The sequence below is a fragment of the Diabrotica undecimpunctata genome, chromosome 4, assembly GCF_040954645.1.
Source record: "Diabrotica undecimpunctata isolate CICGRU chromosome 4, icDiaUnde3, whole genome shotgun sequence".
Classification (NCBI taxonomy): Eukaryota; Metazoa; Arthropoda; class Insecta; order Coleoptera; family Chrysomelidae; genus Diabrotica; species Diabrotica undecimpunctata.
Window position 1 is genome coordinate 70,512,679 of NC_092806.1, and position 25,751 is coordinate 70,538,429.

General features: G+C 32.0%; 1 protein-coding gene across 5 annotated transcripts in view; it reads left to right on the top strand.

Moving 5' to 3' along the window:
• Window positions 1-25,751, top strand: part of Ypel (Yippee-like) — a 316,125-nt gene that overhangs the window by 210,422 nt on the left and 79,952 nt on the right. For all 5 annotated transcript variants that reach the window (XM_072529701.1, XM_072529700.1, XM_072529698.1 and 2 more), the window contains one exon: window positions 23,725-23,908. In XM_072529701.1, coding sequence (XP_072385802.1) covers window positions 23,807-23,908 — 102 coding nt within the window. In that variant the 5' untranslated portion in view covers window positions 23,725-23,806. The remainder of the gene's footprint in view (window positions 1-23,724; window positions 23,909-25,751) is intronic.

The following is a 25,751-nucleotide window of genomic DNA, read 5'->3' on the forward strand; positions in this document are numbered from 1 at the left end:
TAATGATTGTTTTAGTGTTTTAGATCTAGTTTTTTATTATTGTTAAGGGTAATAAATAGAAAATAATCAAAGGAAATTGATTTAAAACGCATTAGTAAAAGGTAACAAATTGGTTATAAAAATTATTTAATGGAAAAAGCTAATTTTAACATACATATGCGAAAAAATACAAATAATTATTCTTTTTTGTAGTCATAGTCATTGTTAACATATTTTCACAACAAAATACAATTTAATTTATATTTGTTTGCAATTAAAAGCCATTGTTAGACAATCCGATGAAAAATTACATATAAGTGAATAAAAAACTGCAGCAAATGTCGCTTTGTCATTTTAGTTAGCATTTTTCCATTCATATCCAAGTAAGATATAATATTTGACTAATGTAAATGAAAAGCATCTGATGAGGAAATTATTTTTAATAAGCCGATACCGATATTTTGAGAAATTAATTTATATCCAAGTTTATCAGCAGTTGTTTTTTTTTTAAGATAAGTGTAGCATGTTTCTAATTATTTTAATTATGTTATGTTATTATTTAATTCATAGGTTGTATGTTTCTAAAAATGTTGCCAGCGCTGAACATCATATTATTATGTAACAAAAAAATACGTAAATCTGATTTTAAATGGTTCGAACTTAATTTAAGTACTTTTTATTCAATTATCAAATCGGGTATAAATATAACTCTCAATTGTATTTTACTTATATGTACATACAGGGTGTGGCATTAGTGTGAGGAAGTCCAATTACTCTTTTTTCGTAAGAGATACGAAGAAAATGATATTTAAATTGGATTAAAAATTACATTGCATTAAAAATGGTAAAAATTGGAGAATATATAGGACCATAAAAATATTTTCAAATATACAGGGCTATCCATATTGGCGGGGTGGGAAAAACTTATCTTTTTTTTAATGGAACACCCTGTATATTTTACATTTTTGGACTCCTCACGTTGTTCTCATTTTTTCAATATAAGGTTTGACAGGGTAATTTAAAAGATAATTACGTTTTTTAAATAATTTTGTAGCAAAATTAACACCCTGTTGAGTTGTAGAGATTTGACATCAAATAATATATTTATATTCCAAAGATTTTTAATATAGTTTACTATTGTCTCAAATATCTATACTATTGTCTCAAAAGGCTATCCAGCAATGTCCATCCCCATCAATGAAAATACTTTGGATATGTTATGAGAGCAGGCACAGGAAACATGGAAGACTTATTATCCAAGGAAAGTTAGACGGCTGAAGATCCCGAGGAAGATCCCCAACAAGATGGATCGATCAAATTACAGGAATATGCAAAATACCTATGCATGGTTTAAAAGAAATGACCAGAGACCGAGATCTTTGGAGACAGACAATACACGATATCACGATAACCACTATACTCCCATCGGGGGGTCAGAATTGAATAGAGAGAGAAGGATTGTCTTCAATTATTATCATAGCGAAATATTTAATTTTGATATAAAGAGTTGGTCGAAACTTAGAATGAGTATTTTCTGAGTTTTCTTAAATGTCACACAATTTTTTGAGTCAAACATTAATTAGGTGAAATGTTGTTATTAAGTTGGTCGTGAAATATTCAATCAAAAATAATTCTTCAAAAAAATACATAGGTGCTACTAACAACTAGAATGTATCATCAGCAATTTCCACATAGACGACAACCAAGAAGAGAAGCTTTTCAAAGTTTACTAGAATAGTTTCGATAAAGTGGAAGCGTAAATTACGAAAAATTTGATCTAAAAAATCAATTGTAAATGAAGAAATTTAATTAACTGTAATCCTTAATATCACTGAGAATCCATTAGTACAAAGGAAATTATACATAATTTTGAAATTAGTAGGCGTAGTGTAGGAAGAATTAAAAAAACAAGATGCATCCATATCATGTACAGTTGCACCAATGAAGATAACTATAATAAAAGAGTAGAATTTTGTCGGTGGACCTAGGAACGAATTCTGAATGTTCCATTTTTCTTGGAATACATTTTATTTGGAGATGATTTATAATGGTATTATAAACAGACATAATTTCCCCTATTGTTCAACTTCTAATTTACACCACATCTTCACCTACAGTCAAACAACGTGGTCAGTAAATTTTTGAGCTGGAACTCCTGGAAAATACGACTATGTCATGGACCCTTCGTTTTCGAGGATCACTAAACGGAAAAATGTATCTACATTTTTTTGGCAACTAATTGCAGGAATTATTTTAAGTAGTACCGTTGCACATCCGTGGGAGAATGTGTATATGGAAGGAAAGGAGCGAGAAGGTGGCCTTCACAATCTCCAATCTGAGTTAATCAAGCTAGATTTTATTTTCTGGGGCTAAATAAAATATAAGGTGTATAAAAAAAACGGGTGTGGCAGTCCAGTGGGACTGCCGGTGGAAGTTACACTTCTATACACGCATTCCCCGTTACAAATTTATTTGGGAGTCAATCTGCACAATCATTACATATGTAATGCTATAGGTAAGACATAGCAGAAAGAGAAACAGAATTAATAACAACTTACTAACAATTAATAAACAACTTTTGACCTGTAATAGGAGTATAGTAAATGAATGATTGAATCAATATTTTGATGAAAATGTATATTTTTATTTTCATATATGTATGAAAGGAGTTGAATACAAAAATTTTTTTACACATACTCTGCAGTAAAATTCATTGTTTATTTTGTTATTAATATAATAATACAATACAAATTAAAATGCAATATTCATAAGTATTTAAAAATGACAATAATATACATAACTTTTCTACTTACGGATATATGTTTAATTTACCATGTAATAATATGAATAAAAAAGTCCTCCCCGACTGGGAATCGAACCCCGGTCTCCCGCTTGACAGGCGGGGATACTGACTACTATACTACCGAGGACATGACACAAACGTATTTCAAAATTGACAGTTCTGGATCATACAGTGATTTATTGAGATTAATATTTTGAAATACAAAAGACTAATATAATTATGAACATTTAATAAATAATACAAAACATATCACATAAATAATAATATTAATAAATATTTTATTATATATATATATATATATATATATATTATATGTATATATATCTTTATATAATATATATAATATTAAATTATATATACAAAAGGAACATTTTTATATTCGAGTGAGGAAGAGAGAGAAAATATATCTTCTGTCTCTCTCTTACTCATTATCTTACATATGTAATGATTTCACAGATTCACTCCCATGCAAATTTCCAACGTGGAGCACTCGTATAGAAGTATAACTTCAAAAATTAACTACAACTAAAGAAGATATAAATCAGAGAATTAGAAATGAATTTGTAATATTAAACAGAAATGTATTAACTAGTGTAAGTCGCTCTTTTGAAGATCGCTTGCAATTATGTATTGACGTCGACGTAGGCCATTTTGAACGTTTATTATAAATTCAACGCTTTTTTTTTGTTATTTTTGTTAAGTAAATATTTTGTTTTACATTAAATTTTATTTGTATATTAAACCTCACTTTACTTTTAGCTACTTGGGTATTTTGATATCTTATTCAATATTAACAAATTAAGCATCAGTCTATATTATTATGTATTTTTTCAGGGTCAACCTATTAAAATTTCCCTAATGTTTGTTGCTATTCATGTTTGGCTCAAAAAATCACAAATCACTGGCAAATTAAAGCAGTTAGGTATAGGGAATGCTTAATAAATAATAAAGTATTATATAACATTTTATTACAATACTAAAATACAGGATGTTCCATTGAAGAAAATACTCGTTCCAAGTTTGGACCAACCCTGTATACAAAAATTTAAAATTTCGATATGATAAGAATTTTAGACAATAGTAGACTATATTAAAAATCTTTTCAGCCTACAGCGTGTTAATTTTGCTACTACAAATCGTAATTATCTTTTAAACTACCCAGTATAATACTGCCAAACGTTGTATTGAAAAAACGTGAACATCGAGAAGAATCCAATAATATAAAAATATACATGGTGTTCCATTAAAAAAGAGATAAGTTTGTTCCACCCCGTCAATATGGGTGGCCCTGTATATTTAAAAATACTTTTTAGAATATGATCCTATTTAGCTCTATTTTTTCTTCTTCTTCTTCTAGTTCCATGACCATTATCGATCGTTGGATATCATGTTGGCTACCATATTCGCTATCGTGACTTTATTGACAGCAGTTCTAAATAACGATGTAGTTGATTTTCCATACCAATGCCTTAGATTTTTCAGCCATGATGTTCTTCTTCTACCAGGACCACGATTACTTTGGATCTTTCCCTGAATGATCAGATATAAAAGATCATATTTTTCAGGGTGTCTCATAATGTGACCGAAGTATTCCAGCTTGCGTTTCTTTATTATATTGACCAGTTGTGTTGGTTGGTTCAGCCGTCTAAGGACCTCCTCATTTCTAACTCTGTCGACCCAGCTTATTTTCAGTAGTCGTCTGTATACCCACATCTCATAGGCTGTCGAAGCGTCTAAAGATAGCCTCAGTTAAAGTGCCCGCTTCCACTCCATACAGCAGGACAGGAAAGATGTAGCAAGATGTCATTCGAACTCTAAGGTCAATGCTAAGATCATGACTGCAAAGTACGTTTCTCATTTTTACAAAGGCAGCTCGGGCTTGTTCTATTCGGCTTTTAATTTCTGCAGTTGGATCCCAGCTCTCATTGATATTACTGCCGAGATACACAAGTTTCTCTACTCTGTCCAGTGTGGCATCTCCGACTTTTATACCGTCATCCTATATATAATTTTGTTTGCTAACTATCATATATTTAGTTTTCTTAACGTTGAGTTTTAATCCATACGGATCACAAGTCTGTTTTATTTTGTTCATTAGATTTTGAAGGTCTTCTCCGCAATTAGCAAGCAGTAAGGTATCGTCGGCATATCTAATATTGTTGACGGTTACTCCATTCACAATAATACCTTTGGTTGTCTCCATTAAGGCTTCCTTAAATATTTTCTCCGAATATAAGTTAAAAAGTAAAGGCGACAATATACAGCCTTGTCTCACTTCTCTTTTTATAATTATTTCATCCCTCAGTTCTTGTTCAACCTTTATTATTCTTGCCACTTGATGCCAGTATAGATTTGTAATTATTCGTAGATCTTTATCGTCCAATCCAGCTGTTTCCAATATTTCTAGCATTTTGTTATGCCGGACTTTGTCAAAAACCTTTTCAAAATCGATTGCACAAATGTACACATTTTGATTTATATCTCTGCATCTCTATTTTTTACTTATCGTTAATTTACAAATAATTTTTTCGTATATATCTTATGACAAAAAGTAATTGGACTTCCTCGCACTAATGCCGCACCCTGTATGTAATAACTGTCGTACAGAAAAATCAAATAAGTTGTAACTCAGTCTACGTTTTGTTTGATGGCTGAAAATGTCATTATTTTGTCTTTTTATATATTATTCAAATCTTTCGAAGGAAAAATCATCAAATTCACCGTGGTAAATAGTTCGAAGCACGGAGTCCTTGTTGCCTTTGAAGGGGTTGCAAGCATTGAAATACTTTATGATACTGAGATTATTGTATGCACGTCTGGTAATGTATGAACTCCAAGGTATGAAGAGAGAGTCTCATGAACATTATTTTTAAACTGATAAAGAAGTAGCCATCTCTGCATCGCTTCTTCCTTTTAGGTTACCTTCAATCCTTGCCGTAGTTCATATCTGGATAGCTTTTTTTTTTTAATGTGTTACCAAAGACATTTTTTTTCGATGTGCTGCTCTTTGAATACTTATAAACTGTTTTCTTAATGAAACACTAAAATTTCACATTCAACTACACTCAACCATAAATTGTATTGGATAATTACTAAAAAATGTACTATTAACTATTTTAATTGGGAGTAATCCACGATTTTACTTAAAAATAAGTTTATTTTGATAAACTAAGGGAAGAAACAACGAGAATAAGATACTCAGAAGGACTAGAGAAAGAGATGGACAATGAACATGAAATAACAGAAATAATAGAAGAAGAATGGGGAAAATTTAAAAATGCGATGATAAAAACAGCTAAATCAATATGTGCAACCACAAGAAATAACAACAGAGGGAAACGAACATCTTGGTGGAACGATGAAGTGAAAAGAGAAATAAAAGAAAAGAAGAAATTATGGAAAGAATACATACAAGACAAAACACAACAAAAATATGAAAATTATAAGAGACAAAGAACAAAAGTTAAAGAGATAGTTAAGAAAGAGAAAAAGAAAAGTTGGGAAAAATTCGGGGAAAAAATGGAAGAAAACAGCACAGAAAACGTAAAATTATTTTACAGAACACTGAAAAACCTAAGAAGCAACAAAGAAACGAAACTGAAACAAATAATGAATAAGGAAGGAACAATAATAAACGACGATAAGACAATAATGGAAAGATGGAGGGAACATTTTAAGCTGATACTGAATGGAAATCAAGCGAATACAATGGAGAAGGAAAGCCATAACAAGACAGTATCCATGAGAAACACGGAAAATCCAGAAACTATAGAAAAAGAAGAACTGGAAGAAGCAATAAGAAAGGTAAAGATTGGAAAAGCACCAGGAAGCGATGAAGTAGCACCAGAAATGATGAAATACATAGGAGTAAAAGCAAAAGAAAAATTGTTATACATATATAACCTAATATGGAAGAGAAAAGTAATACCCAGAGAATGGACAAATGCAGTAATTATACCTATATACAAGAAAGGAAACAAAAAATGTGTAGCAACAAAAGTATACGAAACCATAATAGAAAGGAAAATTAGAAAAGAAATAGAACATAAATTAGAGGATGTACAAAGTGGATTCAGGAAAGGACACAACACACAAGACCGTATATTCACCATGCAACAAATAATAGAAAAAGCCTTAAAGAAAAATAAAGAAATATATCTGAGCTTTATAGACATGGACAAAGCATTCGACTCAGTTAAAAGAAAAGATATATGGGAAAGCCTAAAGAAGAAACAAGTAAGTGAAGAACTGATAGAAGCAACAAAGAGTATATACATGAAAACAACAAATACAGTAAGAATGTTAAATATACAGTCAAAACCATTTGAAACAACTCAAGGAGATAGACAAGGGGAAGTCTCAGCCTAGTGCTATTCATAAATGTAATAGATGAGATAGTGAAAGAGAAGAAAACATGTAAGAAAACATTCAAGAAATACTGCATCGGTTGGAACAGAATGCAAATGATAAATGCTGAGATGTGGATATTTGCAGACGACATAGTATTAATTGCGGAAACTGCAGAAAAACTGAAATATAACTTAGAGAAATGGAACCTAGAAGCAAGCAAATACAACTTAAACGTAAACAAAGAGAAGACTCAGATAATGAAAATATCAAGAAAACAAGGGACGGAAGATCAAATAGAAGTAATGATAGACCAACAAAAAATAATACAGACAAATTCATACAAATACTTAGGAACAGTAATCAACAACAAAGGAGACATCGAGGACGATCTTAACAACAGAATGGAAAACACAAGAAAACTATTCCAAGCACTAAATAGAGGATTCCTTAATAATAAAGAAATATCAACAAAGACCAAGATGACAATATACAAAACAATATATAGACCTACAGTGACATACGGAGCAGAAAATTGGATATTAAACAAAAGACATCAGAGCAGAATTCAGGCAGCAGAGATGAAATACCTCAGAAGAACGATAGGAGTAAAAAGAGCTGATAGAATCAGAAATGAAGAAATAAGAGAAAGACTCAAAATCAAACCGATACTCGAGTTAATCAAGGAGAAAAAATTGGCATGGTTCGGACATCTAACCCGGATGGGCAATAATAGACAAGTAAAAAGAGGGTGGGACGCGTAACCAATAGGGAAGAACAGAAGAGGAAGACCCATTAAAGAATGGAACAGTGACATCTCGCAGATACTGCAGAGTAAGGGTAAGACTTGGCAGGAAGCAACACAGATGGCATCCAATAGGAAGGAATGGAGAAAGTTCGTTAAGAGCTAGGACACCTCAGAAGACTGTCAAATATTGTTATTTAATGAATTGTATTTTAAACGGCCCAACACCGAAAGTTACAAATGGGTCTACTGATTAAGTAAAGTAAAGTAAGTTATTTTTATGTTTCGATTTCCAACTTCGGAAATCGTTTTGGAACGTAAATCATAAAAAAATCGCAAAAGTTTCTAAATAAAAAGGTCCTAATTTTTTCAAATATTTTTAAATCAATTTTAGTTTAAAAATGCATTTTCTGTTGAGATTCGAGGTACGAAGGTGTTAATCGATGGAGATCGTATGACTAGGTGAGACTTGACTAGGTTTGTTTAGGTTGTAAAAAAGAGAACTATCCGATTCAGTTCATTTTTAACCCAGCTTTTGTTTTTCTTTTTAACAATTTGTTTGTTCTTCTTCGCATTAGAAACTTTGTAACCATGTTGCTTATAGGTCCAAACCTTTTTTTTTTATTTTCAGTAGTACTTACAAGGTGGTCCACACAAATTCTTGTAGATTCTTGAAAAAATACTTTTTTTAACACACAAATTATTTTGTAAGTACGATAACCAGTACCGAAGTTTAGACAGCTGTGAAACTACGCACGCAATACGTGTTTATTTGATTGGGCTTATTATTAATAATTGGACATTACTGCATTCAAATTGGACAAAGACTAAAAGTTGTGAACAAACGTGTCAAAGAAGTTAACTGTGGATGAGTGTTGAGTTTAGTGTATGAAGGTCCCGATTTATTTATGAAATTTATGTTTTTAGGGCGAAAGTTACATTCATCTTAATGATTATATAAATAAACGAACAACACGATTTCTTGGATTTGAACGCCCAGATGTCATTGTAGAAAAACTACCCCACAGTGACATCCAAACGAAAATCCAGCTACTGTTGACCAAGAAAGAACATTATTATAGCTTTTGATAGATATTTACGAAATATTGCACCGCATACGAAATCTGCACATGCACAGGTAGTGGTTTCAACTGGATAGCGCAACGAGCCTTACGACTATGACTATATTATACCTACACTTTAAAAACAGGAGAATTTCTAGTTTAACAAACTTTGAGTACCCAGCTCAACAACTGCAATAACCACTATTTATGGATATATTGGAAAATATGCAAGTTTTTGAACATGTAAATTATGTAAATTAAAAAATAAATGCAATGTTCATTTACGGTACTCTTTATTTTGGCGAATACTGTATTTCGAAAAATTAATAATTTTTGCTAGTTACTTTGTAACTTTACGTTGATATCTGGACATTTGACGTTTCACAAAAATTTCAAGAAATTAAGTTATTACATGCCAAACTGCATTTGTTCCAAATATTTTAATATTTTGTGTTTAAAAGTGATTAATGTGATTTAGATAAAACGGTTTTGCGTGTTTCTACCGCCGGTATATGTACCTGCCCAACTTCAAAGTCAGGTAATTCATTCAAGTTTTCGATAAATGTAGATTCAAGGTAATTCTACGACATGTCACGGTAAAAAATAAAAAATCTCGTGACTTTATTTTAGTATCTTTAAAGTTTATTTTAGTTCCATGTATTCTATACAGGGTGTTTAATTAATAATTGGAAATAGTTTAAGTTTAAAAATTTAAAAACTATTATTTATTGTTATAAAACAATTTGACATATCCTTGTCATACTTGGCAGGAAGTGTAGGTACTGTACACCGTACTAAATTATGTTTAGTACGTAAAATAACCGCACCATATACCAGTTACCGCACCATAATATTAATCTTAAATTCGGGTTATACTCTAGTCACTGTGGAGGAAAAGAGGTAAATACCTCTAAATTTTTTATAACTGAATCGATTTTGCTAATAATTTGGAATTAGGCTTATCTTACCTCCCTCTTCAAAAGTTATATATGCGATAGGTGAGCTTTTTATTTTTAAGGGGTGAAATCACCCCTTATTGAAAATAATGAAAAAAATTTATATTAAAGCATTTTATGGATTTAAATCGTGTTAAATTAGGTAATTGAAATATTGTCAATTATATTAATGGATATTGTGTAAATTGTCAACCCTTAAATAATCTTAAAAACCACCCCTTCTAATAAAAATAATTGTACAAAAAATCGTTTAACAGGTTCAAACGCTTTTGTAGTACATTTATATCATCTACAATGTAATTCTCTGCTTATATAAAATAATTTTGGTTGATTGCAACACTTCAACCCTTAAAAACTACTCCCTATGTCAAAATATATAAAAAAATCTTTTTAAACAACTTCAAAAGTCTTTAATGTACATTTATATTCAAAAATTCCTTTCTTATCAATAAAATATTTTTTGATTGGTCGCTTATTTTGAACCCTTAAAAACCACCTCTATGCTCACGAAACAAATTCCCCTTTGGTAAATGTCTAAATAAAAAAATTAAGTATACTCATGATGTTTTTATTGTAAAAAATTATGCATGAAAATACTTTACATTAGAAAGTATACAAAATGTATTTACAAAAATAAAAATTATTTACAATATATCAAATTATTCATTGTCTGAAGCGTCATTCTCGTCGTGTTCTAACTCCACCTCTTCGTCTATTGCAGGACAGTTTTGACAATTGTCGCCAGAGCATGTTCCACACGTAGCATTGCAAAATAGACCTAGTCTACGACAGCCACACGCTGAGACGCAACCCTTTTTGCAATTGCAAAAAATCATTTTCAATAGTTCTTCTGGTGCAGGTGAACTTTTCATTTTTATTGGTTGTAAAATATCATCACTCTTGAACCATCCCCAATCCGTTATATCAATCTCTTTGTTTCCAAGCCATATCTGAGTTTGTAAATAAACTCTTTTGATATGCTCATCCAGGGCACTTACAGTTGGTACAAGAGATGATAATTTAACTGCACTATTTTTAGTTGTGGCTTTAATAAAGGATTCGTATCGCATTTGTTCAAGTAATGATGAATAATCTTCGACCTTATTCATTTTGTTCATGTGGGTGTCTTTGGCAAGGCCATACAGCAAAATTGTACAGTATCTCCCAGCTTCTAAAATGTCTTCGAGATCTGAAGTACTCCTGTCATTGGCACTCATTGGCGGCTTGCCCATTGGTGTCTGTTACCAGTTTTTGAATATACTTGAATAAAGCATTTATATATACAGAAAATAAGTTGATGCTCCAAAATATAAATAACATGCTCCAAAATTTTTTTAGAATAACTCCGTTATTTTTTAAGCTACAGTGTCCATTAAAAAAATATTTTGAAGGTAATTTCAAAAGCTATAAGACTAAGTAGATTAAAATATGTTAAAATTCTTTCTTTTTAAATAATAAAGGGCCAAAGTGCTGATTACAGGTGTGTCAGCCGCTGTATCTCAAACTTCAATTGGCTATATCTCTATTATTTTTCGAGCTACAACAAAAATAAAAAAACCAAAATTTTTGTTAAGAAAAAAACTACATTTTGGTATAGAACCATTTTTCACGTATCTCTTATAGTTTTAGATTTATTTTGAAAAAATGTAAATTTTTAGATAATTAAAAAAAAATATTTTTTAATTTAAACATGATTTTTTCAAAAAATACGCATTTTAAACAGGCTAAACTTTTAAAACTTATAAATAACACTAAAATAAAATGAATTGTAGAAGATATACGTTTAATTTCAATTCTGATCGAAATAGTGTTAATTATACTGCTCGTTTTTTTTTAAACGCTAGAGTAATTCAAATTCTTTCCTTCGTATTTCGCTTTGTTTTAAGCGAAATGGCTTTTAAAATAGCTCATTTTAAAGGTTTTTTCTAGTTCTTTAAAAAGTGTTGTATGAGTTTTTATCAAAAAATATGTCCATTTTCCGATATTTGATGTTAAATGCATCGAGTATAGTATCCCAAAAATAAAAAGTCATCTTCAAACAATTATAAATCGCTTAGTATTGTACTTATAAAACTTAATAAAAAAACAATCTCTTTGTTTTTTTATAAGCATTATTTTTGTTCATTATAGATTTTTCAATAAAACGCTTTGTTTTTGAGTTATTCGTACAAAATCATTGGAAAACATGTTCTTTTTTGCGAAAAGTTTACTTTTTCAAGTGTGTATAACTCAAAAAGTATTGATTTAGCGAAAAAAATTTATATGACATTTTTTGTTTAAAATTTCATTCTCTATCAATTCCCGGGGTTATTTTGAGTGTAAAAAGTTCAAACCCTAGATGGGGTACCAACCACCCCAGGGGTAAAAGCACACATCGGCACCATATAACTTATGTTTTTTGAGTAATTTACTACCCACTGTAAAAATTTCAGATAAATCGGTGCAGTTATAAAAAATTTAAAGGGAAAATGCCACAGTAACTGGACTATTAAAAATATGATTCTCGAAATATATGGGGATTTTCAATATCCCAACTGTGGCTTTTTCTCCAGTGAAATACTCTACGTGTAAATGTAGCCTCGTCAGTAAACATTTTTTTTTTTATAAAATTATGATTTCGGTTTTTTTTATTTATCATCCACTGAGCAAAATTGAATCATAAAGTATAATCTCTAGGTAATACATTTTTTACGTAAGGTCATAGACTTTCTTTTTTCAGTAGGTACTCGAAAAACTGAACAGTGGCCTACTCCAGTCATTGCTGATAAACGCCGAGTGCTTAGTCCAGGATTATTAGCAACTCACATTAAAATATCATCCACCTGATCAACTGTTAAAATTTGAGATTAAACGACTTACCTGTAAGGAAGTTCAATCATAATTATACGAGCTTCATTCCATCAGTCTAGAACACAAATGGCATCACTGCTTTGCTAGTGAAGTACACACTAGTCGAAAGTAAATAAAGCAAATCTTCATCCGGTCACCCCCGGTCTGGCCTCATTCTTGCGTTAGTGAAAAGTCGATTATGTAATTGGGGTGGAAGGATGAACCTCCGGAGGGGTGGGTTGTTCTAGACTGATGGAATGAAGCTCGTATAATTATGATTGAACTTCCTTACAGGTAAGTCGTTTAATCTCAAATTATACTTCGCTTCATTCCATCAGTCTAGAACACAAATGGCAGTTGTTTAGAGAGTTTACATGATCGACTAGGCTTTAATAAATCATACAATTTAAGTACTAATCTTTATTATATAGCAGCTAACCAATATGAATAATTAAACAGACACTATATTTTACTTCTTAGGTAATGAGGTAACTAATCCTAACAATGAAACTTACTTCTACAAAGTATTTCTTATAACCTAAAAATATTTCCAGCAAATTCTGCGGGGGTTTCGATTGGTCTATTATAATAGTTAAAAAATATTTCTGAATTTTTAGACCAACCTGCAGTAGCTTTTATGGTATCGATTGAAACTCCGCATCTAAGCGCTGCCGAAGATGACGCATGCCTGGTACTGTATGGGGTAAAGGTACTTACATCGATACCACTCATCTTCAGAACAGATTTTATCCATCTTGAGAGTGTCTGGGTAGAGGCAGCCCGATATGGTTTCTTGTAAGTTATAAATAGACGCGTTATATTTCCCCTCAAGGGTTTTGTGATATTAATATAATGTAGTAAAGTGGAAGCCACACAAAGTTCTGGTTTATTATAGAAAAACGGAAGACAAAGTTTAGGTTGACTTTTATTAGGTGCTGAAGTTTTTAGCAATTCTGTAATTATTATTTCAATTCGATCATCGAAGTTGGAAATGTTATTAATGTGAATACTGTTAATAGTTTGAACTCGGTGTGCAGTACATAAAGATATTATGGTAACCAACTTTAGCGACAATTGCTCTAATGTAAGATCTTCCAATGGATATAATGTTGACACATACTCCAGAACGTTATCGGGATTCCAAGTCTTAGTATATTTTGGAAATGATGGCCTCAATTTAAAAATACCTTTAAGATATCTATTAAGAGCTTCAGATTGTTTAATATTTGGTACTATTAGAGAAATAGCCGATCAGAATGTATTTAAAGTGGAGTAACTACTTCCCCTTTCATATTCTGTTAACAAAAATTGCATAACATCTTTATCAGATGCATCAAAACAGAGCAATAGATTTTCTTGACAGTATGATCACCATTTCCTGTACGCCACACTGTACTGCTATATTGTAGATTCTGACAATGATGACAACATTATATCTGTTATTTCTACAGAAAAACCCTGGTTTAGGTACGCTCGCCGGATACAATCCCTGCCACCAAGGTAATCTTCAACCACATGGGGTGGCTGCAATTAAAGGGAGATATCACTAGGTCTCTTTTTGGTTTAAACAAAATGGGTCTAAATTTTAGGAGTTTTAAGAAAACTGGATACCAACATTGAGCTTCCCAAAGAGGAACCACCACAATCCCTTCTGCTTTATCTAATATTATTTTATTAAGTACCAACGAAATTATAACCAACGAAAACGGCGGAAAAGCATAAAATTTGTAATTGTTCCAATTTAAAGTGAAAGCGTCTACAGCTAATGAATCGGGGTCTTTCTTCCATGACACATATTTTGGACATTTAGCATTAGATATTGAAGCAAATAAACCAATCTGCGGTTTGCCAAATGTTTCCACTATTTGGTTATATGCTGCTTGATTTAACGAGTATTCCGTATCAATAGTTAGCGAACGTGATTCCGCGTCTGCTACTGAATTACTTTTTGATTCTATGTAGGATGCAAAAATAAGGATATCTCTAGTCTCACACCACCGCCATATACAGCGGGCTAAATAGACTAGCTTAGGATACTTTATGCCTCCCATTTTATTGATATAAGAGATAGCAGTGGTGTTGTCAATTCTTAAAAGTATTGAGCAAGATCTTTTATGTTTAGCAAAAACTTTTAAGACCAATATAGGTAATGACCCAAGTAATTCTAAATGATTGATATTAAGCTTTTTGCATCTTCCGACCAAAAACCATGAATTTTTTCTGCATCACAACAAGCTCCCCATCCAGACAAGGAAGCATCCGAATAAATTATCATTTAATTACTATTTAAATGGGAATAAGCCACAATTAAAGGTTAAAATACGTTTATTGACGTTTCAATTTCCACTTCGGAAATCGTTCTCAAAATACAAACATTAGTTTGTATTAATTATAAAAATTATCATTTGACATGTAGATTGCTGCAAAGATGTTTTTGCTTGTGGTATGGCTGATATCCACCATTGTAATTCAGTTCGAATATCGTTATCAATTAATAAATGTCTATTATAGTCCCCACCTTCTCTTTTTAAAGCTAAATATTTTTTCCGTTCGAGGACTTTGGTGTAGAGGTAACCGTATTTAACTGCAGGGCAAATCGATATTAGAGAACCAATAATTCTCGCAAACCGACGGATTTTACAAGTTTGAAACTTTAAAATTGACCGAATTATTGTTATTGTATTGGTAATTTCCACCTGAGTTAGAGACAATGACATATCAACGCTGTTAAAGATAAACCCTAAAAACGTTATTTGTTGAGTTGGAATGAGTGTACTTTTCTTATAATTAATTATGAAACCCAATTCTAGAAACAGTTCAATTGTAATTTTTAGATTATTAATGCATTCTAATTTTGTACTCCCTAACAATAAACAATCATCCAAGTAGTTAGGAATAAGAATATTTCTAACTTTTAAATATTGAGTAACAGGTTTTAAAATTTTTGTGAACAAATATGGCGCGACTGATAAACCAAAAGGTAAAAACGTTAATTGAAACATTTTTCCATTGTACTGAAATTTTAAAAATTTACGATGCTGTTTATTGATTGGTATTCCAAAGTAAGCATCATTTAAATCTAGAGAGACCACGTAGCAACCTGGAGTAATTAAACTTTTTACAGTCCTGTAATCATCTAACTTAAAATGTGAAGCTATAATATAAGAATTTAATCGTTTTAAATTTAAAACAATTCTGTTTCCTCCACTAGACTTCGGTACTAGAAAAAAAATGAGGATATAAAGCCTTTCTTATTTGAATTACACGGTGATACAGCACCAGTTTCTATCAATTCCTCAACAGCTGTCCTCATTGCCTGGTGATCGGAATGACAACATTTTTTATAAAATGATTGATTCTGGCAAGGTTTTAAATCAAATGGAATTTTGTACCCCTTAATAGCTTTCAAAATGAAACGATTTCGAGTAACTCTGCTCCATTTTGCTAAAAGAAAATAATGTGTTGTAAGGCCTATAAATAAGGTAAACCCTTACACACTGTTAGGTAAAAAATTAAAATAAATAAAAATTCGAATGCTATATCTACGATATATATCATAAGCATAACACAGATTTTATTAAATCTGTGTTATGTTGAAAAGGTCTATCTGTGTTGAAAAGGTCTATGAAAAGATCAATCCTTGCACCAAACATTCTAATGTAAATCGTTAGATTCTAATCTGCAAAATTTATTTTTGTATCTGCTTGTTAAAATAAAATGTGTTGTAAGGCCTATAAAAGGTAAATCCTTACACACGATTACGTAACTGTTTTCATTATACCATTGATATTCGATATGTATTCATATTTACGTAAACATCTATCAATTTTGTGATACAAGGCCTCTATGAGGTAAATCCTTGCACATTATTTTTTAATTAAGTCTGTGTATTTTACTTATTGAAAATACGGCAAAATATTGTGTGGTAGGGCCTTTAAAAAGGTAAATCCCTACACACCGTTACGTAGTTATCTAATAAAATATCTAAAGTGCAATATTAATCAAGTCGGACTGTGCATTCTCGTCTGTGTTTTCTTCCTCTGAATCCGACGAAGCAAGGGAGTTGGCCCTAATCCTCTTAAAACGGCGTGAGGGGTCCGAATCGGATCAGAACTTGAACCAGAGTCTGAAATAAACGAAATGTCAGACTCTGATAACCAAGAAGTGAAATAAGGAAGAAAATAAACAAATAAATAAACAGAAAATTAAGATGAAAGAAAATCCGATGCTATATCCATGATATATATCACAAGAATATCACAGATACCATATACCGTTCCAGAAAAGTCTATAAAAAGATCAATATTTGCACAAAACATTGTAAAGCAAGTCGTTAGATTTTATTCTGCAAATTATTTGTACCTGCTTGCTAAAAGAAAATAATGTGTTGTAAGGCCTATAAATAAGGTAAACCCTTACACACTGTTATGTAAAAAATTAAAATAAATAAAAATTCGAATGCTATATCTACGATATATATCACAAGCATAACACAATTTTATTAAACACAGATTTTTACCATTACATTCGTGTTGAAAAGGTCTATGAAAAGATCAATCCTTGCACAAAACATTCTAATGTAAATCGTTAGGTTCTAATCTGCAAAATTTATTTTTGTATATGTTTTTTAAAATAAAATGTGTTGTAAGGCCTATAAAAGGTAAATCCTTAGACACGATTACGTAACTGTTTTCATTATACCATCGATATTCGATATGTGTTCATCTTTACGTAAACATCTATCAATTTTGTGATACAAGGCCTCTATGAGGTAAATCCTTGCACACAATTTTTTAATTAAGTCTGTGTATTTTACTTATTGAAAATACGGCAAAATATTGTGTGGTAGGGCCTTTAAAAAGGTAAATCCCTACACGCCGTTACGTAGTTATCTCATAAAATATCTAAAGTGCAATGTTAACCTTATAATTTTGTAAACAAACAAACAAAGACACCATCAGCAACAGCCGGTTCGATGCCATGCATGCATAGGCAAGAATTCTATTTTAACTGAGTGATGAGTAATGTCATATTTGCGTTGGAAAATTCCCAATAACCGTAACAAAATTGATTAAATTACTTACATGAGGAGTTGTTAGCTGATAATTCTGTGACAGCATTTTGAAGGTCTCGTAGCTGTCTTACAATTTCTAATATATTTATGTTTTCTTTCCGGCATTATTAAGCACTAACACAAAAAACACTTTATAGCGACTTATGCGTACGACACTAAAAGCAAGAATGCGGCCAGACCGGGGGTGACCGGATGAAGATTTGCTTTATTTACTTTCGACTAGTGTGTACTTCACTAGCAAAGCAGTGATGCCATTTGTGTTCTAGACTGATGGAATGAAGCGAAGTATAATGTCAGATATCTCGCATTTCTAGATTAGTAAAATTGTTGTGCCGCGGCATTTTCACTTTATCAGCTTTTTAAATTTTACAATAATCAGAATATTTAGTGACAGTAACAATAACTAACAACAATGACAGCACCCTACTAGATCGAAACGATTAATTCAAACCAGAGCCAACTACAAAACCTAAACTTATTTTCAATATATTGTAAGCACTTATACCATGAATGCATAAGCATTTTGTGGAGAAATGCTTCCAGACGTATTAATCTGATTTTTATATTGCAAATAAATATAGAGAACAGTTTATTTATTATTATTATTATAAAGTGTTTTTAAATTACTTACAAAGGGAGAATCGATCAGCTTATTGAGGTAAATGGTCGTAATATTGAACATTTCTTATAAAAGGTTTAGTTAAAATATATTTTTTGATATTTTCATGTTATTAAATTTGTTCTTTTATTAAGATTATAAGAAAATGGTTCTTTTTAGAATCACAATTTTTTTTTTGTTGAACGCATCTATTAGTTTCAAGAAATTTCATTTGCGTAGTAAATGCAATCCTATGACCCAAAAACACCGACATAATACATTAATCGAAATAACTGTGCCGATTCGGTTTTAACTTCAAAATATCTCAAAAAATATTGACTTTATCGTTACGAATGAAGAGTATATTATTTACATATCAAGTACTGGAGAATCGAAAAATTGCGCTAAAATAGTAAGTCCGGCAGTGGCGTAGAATTTTAGAATTTGGGAAGGGTCGACTATTCACTTTCCCCTGTCGTACGCCTCTGATAGTAGCCAGAAACGTTTATTTAACATAATTTAGTAGGGTGTAGAATACTTTCACTTCCTGCCAATTATGACAATCATATAATTGGTTTTAAAGTACTGGGTATAAATAGTTTTTAAATTTTTAAATAAAACACCCTGTAACTCAGTAAGGAGCCACATTTTATTTAAGTGGTTTGGGTTAAACCTTAATATTTTGAGCTCAGGAATCTACAGTTAAAATATTTCCAATTATTAATGAAACATCCTATATATTAGATGCTATTTGGGCGAGTGTAAAAAGTCGTAATTACATGTTTTGAAATGAGAATGTATTTTAAATAATATGGCTACACTTTTAAGAAATCACAATAAAGTAAGATAGAATAATTTTAATTTAAAGCTGAAGAACTAATACTCCTTCTGTGTCCTAAGTGATGGCTGAGTTCGCAACAGTCTTAGAAAGTTTCCTTAACGGTGAAATGATATTTTTATTTATTTTCATTAAAAATATGTTTTCGGTTGTTCTTACCATCAGTAATATCAGCACATTAAACATTAAGGAAATTTTCCTTAGAGTTTACTTACTATTATTTCATCATCATCTACATCTAGCCTCCGACGTCCACTGCTGAACATATACCTCTCACTTGCCACTCCACTTGGAAATTTGATTTTTACATTTTTACACGTTTTTCCTGTTTGATATAAATCAAGGCATGATATATTTGTTATTGAATAAATTCTGTTCAATTTGATGAGTAGATTTTAATTAAAAAATTAATTAAATTCGAAATTTTTTTAGTCAGAAAATTAGTAGTTTTCTAAATCAACTCGAATGCACAATCGTTTACACGTGGCCTGTGTTTAGTGACTGCTCTAATCGAATAAAAATATCTGGGGGAGACTGTCTCAATGACAATTTTAGAAAACAGCTCTTTTGACTAAACTCTTTCAGTCAGTTCGACTAAAATTAATGAGCTCAAACGAGTTAAGTACTAAATTGCTTAGCCACTCTATTAACATACAGGACACGTCTGGGCCGACCTTAAGTCGTGGATCTTTTTATGTAGCGCGCGCTATATAAACTGATCTTAACAATTACATGCGGCCATATCTGAGTGAAGGGCACTGGCAACACATCTCTCCCAAAACAGTCGTATCGCATCGTTTGAGAGCAAACAGCTGAAAAGGCAGTAGTTTTAAGTACCCAGGGACGACACAATGAATAAGAAAACTGATGACACATGGCTGTTGATGTAGGCGGCCATTTTCCAGGTTAGCTGTTAGCTTGTAAACAATAAACAGTAAAAGCAGGGACAATAGGAACTAGAGTTAACTAAGCTAACTCTCTTATCTAAGGGGTTTACCCCTCCCTGCAACAGTGAACCTGCTGAGGCGGTCGACTGTAATATTCCGTAAGTGTAATGGGGTAGACTCAGGACACGTGAAGAATTTCAGGAGACTCAGATATTTCAAGATGAACTTCATCCCCATAACCTAGGCAACGTAATGTGTTACCTACAAACCCAACTATTTGTCCTGCCAAATCATACCGTCTTAACCAAGTACCCGGATTTTACAGCCGTTAACCTCCAAAACCCAACCTCAATCCTTATTTACCGCGAAGTCTTTCTAATCCAAGCCACGAAATAACCCGAACTCAAAAAACAACCCCAAAAACCATTTAAGTATCTAATCAAAGACATATCTCTTTACATTGCAAACCAAAATTCTTTCTTAAATAAATGCAAAAAAATGTTGCAAAACCAGATTGAATCCATAAAAGTCCTCTCTCACTAAATTGCACATCTCCGTACGTTTTTTTCCATGAATTCGGAAGAAATTTAAAAAAACTTGCCACATCTGCTATAACAGTAATATTGTGAAACAAAATACCTCAGGCTAAAACCAAAAACCCTTGAACTGCTCATTATATCTTCTGCATTTCTAATACAAAGAAAGAATACACCGAAAAAGAACTTAACGTCATCCAAGACCAAGGCGACCCCACGAAACTCATCAAATAGCTGACCTCAGAAGTCAAATTAAAATACACAGTGCCTCAATTCCGGCATCATGATCGATGGCTTTACACATCGTGTGGAACTTCCACACAACTCTAACCTCATCTGTCCTACCAACAAATACTGCAGCAAATGTTGCACAAATGTCGATAATACTTCAGAGTATGGAAATCGTTCGGTTATCTGCCCAAACTGTGGTAAACACCTGCACTGGCAGGTGTCATACACTTACCACTCCCAAATGCCCAAACTGTAGTGGTGGTCTCCCTTCATATTCTAACTATTGCCCACAACGAAATCAGAATCCTAAGATGATATACCCCGTATATTTAGAAAGGAGCATACCTCCATATTATGATCTAACTACAGAAATAGAAAACATAATTTCCCTTAACGCCCTGGTACTCCTAAACGCCGACCTAATTACCTCGATCACAAGCAATGTGGTGGAACGTATCTTCAGCCACATCTATGTCCTGATTGGCCATAATAGTAAGATTAATTTGACCTTCCTCCCTACATTCTTAACCCCCTAACGTGGATTTTGCCCTAGGTGCGGTAAACTACCAGGGATCTTCAAAAAGGGACCCCTAGTCAAACATCTTGCTATGTTGTGAAATTACAGCATCCAAATACTGTCAATTAGTGACACACTCAGTACTACTGACGCAAACTTCGCAGGATATACAACAAAATATCAAAACTGCTATTAGGTTTTTCGCTGGAATGGTATCCTTATTAAAAACGGAATACCCTATTCTATACAAAAGTTAACACAACATTTCTAGCCTCACCATGTGGACTACTTAGCAATTGATTTGCACCAAGAAAAAACCAAACTCTGACGGGCTATCCGTTTTGTGCTTATTTATTAGAGTATTTCGCTAATATAAACAAAGCTATTCTAAATGAGCGATTTAAACTATAGATACACTTAATTCTGGGACCATAATGCTAACAGATAAAGCATTTATCTATCAACTACGTATTATTAGACCTTTTCATTTCTAGAGCCATAAACACGAATAAACATTTCTGAATGCAAATGGGTTGTTTATTCCGGATCATATCGTAGTTACTAGTAACATTTTAGGTAGATTTGGAACATTCGATTACCTCCCAATTCTGGTCAAATTAAATATCTTTTCTTCTGTCACTCTAGCAGCTCCTAAAATAATAAGAGATTATCCACATGCCGATTAGAACCGCTACAAAAACTCATTTACCGAAAATTTCCCTATATTAGGCGAAAAAAGACGGCTGTTATGTCAATACCAAATCAACAGATAATACAATATAAAACAGGATATAACCGAATCGTGGGTGGATGTTACCTGTAAACTGAACTAAAGAGACGTCGGTAAATTCTGGGACAATGTCAAAGTCCTAACAAAACAACACAGATCGAACATTCTCACCTGTTGATCGGTAACCAAATAATAAATCTGAAATGAGGAAAGGGTGAAGCTTTCGTAAATTCGTTTCAAATCAACTTCCAAACCCCACAAAACCGATTAATACCAAAGTCACTAGACCATTAACACACCATGGACTCTATTCCCAACGTTCATTGCTTGTTTCATGTTGTTTTTGGCTTGTAGTTTTTATTAATCAAAGACATAAACACATTTATTTTTTCATTTAGTTGTTTACTGTTTGTTTCATGTTGTTTTTAGCTTGTAATTTTTGTTTGTTAATCAAAGATAAATAATTGACGCAACAAGAAAGATCATAGTCAAAAAAAGAAAAACACAAAAAGAGAATGGTTCAATGATGAGTATAAAAAGGCCATACAGAAAAGAAATGAAAAACATAAGAAATATATGGAAAAAAGAACGAGAGAAAGCAGAGCCAGCTATGAAGGTGCAAGACGGAGCGTCGATAAAATATGCCAAACAGTGGAAAGAAAATACGGAAACGGTAATATACAGAAAATGGAAGACAATCTTCAAAGCAACGATATATGAGAAACGTATAATAGATATCTACGCAATCTAAGAGAAGGCAAATAACCAGTGATCCAAAAGGAATAAAATCAGACTGGAAAACCTTTTTCCAAACTCTTTTAGGGACGCAAGAAAATGAAGAGCATATGCACATGCATCACATTGAGGGAGGCACGGAAAATATAGAACCCCTGACGATGGAAGAGGTAAAACAAGCAATACTAGCACAAAAGAATACCAAGGTTCCAAGTATTGACAACGTCCCTTTAAGCTATATAAATTAGGTGGCGAACACCTATTAGGACAAATACATATGCTCATGAATAAGATTCGGAATTATGAACAGATCCCTGGCGACTGGAAAACCGGAATTATATTCCCAATCTATAAAAAAGGCGATAAACTGAAATGTGGCAACAATTATCGCAGCATACGCATCTTGTGCACAGCGTACAAAGTTTTTACTTACGTACTAAATAGACGACTCCAACAACTAACTGAAAATATTGTCGAGGAATATCAAATCAGTTTCCGACGAGGAAGATCTACAACATTAACAGTGAAACAGGACGCAAGAATTTATAAAAAAATATACTAAAGATCATGAACAGGAATTCAATTTATTGAGAAATTCGTATCTAAAACACGTTAAAGTCATTCCAGTAGCAGTTTAATTTCTATTTGCTTATTGGAGATATTACTACAAAATATCAGTTGATCCTTCTCTGATGTATACTTGATATGAGTTTGCTTTTTGTCAGTCTAGAGAAATATTTTAGTGCTAGTGCGTATCAGCACTTCCTTCATGGTGTTTTAATATCTAAGTTTAATTACGAATAAATTGTTATAAGTATAACGATAAATTACAATATGTTATTTCTGTTGTTTCAGGTGTGACAAATCCGCATGGCCTGCCGTCGCAGCCAGCAGCAGCACCAGCAGCAGCGCAGCAAGCAGCAGCAGGCAAATTACAATGGTCAAGACGTTTCAGGCCTACTTACCACAGTGTCATCGCACGTACTCGTGCATACATTGTCGGGCTCATTTAGCAAATCACGACGAGCTTATATCTAAGGTGAGTTCTAGCGAAATTGGTATCTATTTGGTAATTGTTAATTTTTAGCTAACTTTCTTTTTATAGTTAATATCAAGAAGTGTCGTTAGGAAAATCTTGCCCATACTCGTAATTAAATTCTAATTCTTTATATATGAGTGTCCGGGAAACCCTTTCTAAAAAATTAGGGTTTTGTAGAACTCTTATGGAATCTGGATAGATCATGATTTAGATCTAGTAGCCATTTCTATATCATAATCCAGTGTCGTTTGTAACTGACTACTATATATCTAGATATTGTTCTGTGATTTTTGAATATTGATAGAGAGTACAATTTGGTCAATACAATACATTCGGTCATTTCTACAATTATTGTCAAACAAAAAGGTTTGTATTACGAAATCATTGTTTATTTTCACGTGTACACGCTTCCGATAATGATAAAACTTTCTCTACTTCCATTAGTAAAATGGTATTTTGATGACACTAATGAGCAATTTATGTCTAGTAATAGCGAGAGCGCTCCTACAGATCGGAATATAACTATAGGTTTATTATTGATTGATGGGAAAAAGCCAAAGCAATATAGATAAAGTGTTTAGAGTACACCGCTTTGTGGAAAATAGCAATATCTGATTATTAAAAAATTGATTTATTGAATACAGCTTATTGCGTAGGTTTGCATGTAAATATTTTCTTATGAATATATGGAAATACTCTGGAAAGTCTCTTTAATCAATAAAAAGTAAAATATATTTTTTATATAAGTGATGGATTCAACCGTTACTTGATGTAAATTCATTTTATATAACAATAAAACGCTGAAAACTTTGTTTTCAAAACTTTCACAAAATTTATTATAATATCTTATCGCTACAGCTGTTTCGACAGAGTGCCTTTCTCAAGTGATCTATTTTTTGTATGTGTTTACATTTTATAGTATCTAACTGAATATATTGAGGAGGGGAGAACTGTTTGTCTCAGGTTGGTCATTTATTTTGGCTCTTGTTGTTTTTAATATATTTGCCTAAGTTGTTTGTTCTAAAAGCTGGTGCTATTCCTTTCTTTTTTATGTGTTTGGCTATTTTTGTTGATATCTTGCCTGTGTAATCGAGCAGAAGGTACTGGGTTTTTTCTCTGGTGGTGGAAATACTAATTTCAGGGCTTTCTTATGTAGTTTTTGATTTAAAATTTTATTAATTGTAAAAATTTTATAACTTATAATCGAATAATTTCCTTTTAAATTTACTTATTTACAAAACAAAACGAACTAACAGTAAAAAATATGTATCTGTTATACGCCCTATAAATTATGGAATTTCTGGATTATGTGTAAAATTTTGGACAGATTTACCATGTATTAAAAATTTATGTTATGTGAGTTATTTAACTTTTTTTAACGATTTTGACTGACGGACAGGATTTTGAAAATTCATTTTAATCTTATATATTTACAAACACAATCCATTAAAAAAGTATAGTAAATGAAATGCACACAATTTTAAATTTCGTACTAGAATAAATCAATAATTTTGAATGAACATCTCATTAGAAAGCATTTTCCAAAAATCGTGACTTCCCTTCTTCATTCCTTAAACTACTGGCTAAGGCCTAACGCAACCAAAGGATTTAGTCAAATCTACAAAGCACATATGAGCAGGTTTGTTATATGCCAATCATTTCTCCAATGCAATTTGTCTGGTCATAGATATAGCGTCTAATGTTGACCTATTTTATCAAAAGACGTGTTGATATTCACTAATTATTGTGCATGTTCATCTTAAATTGATGCAATTTATCTTAAAGGGTGAATATCCTGTTAGTAGTTTAATAGTTATATTCGGCAAGATGGTTGTACGGTAGT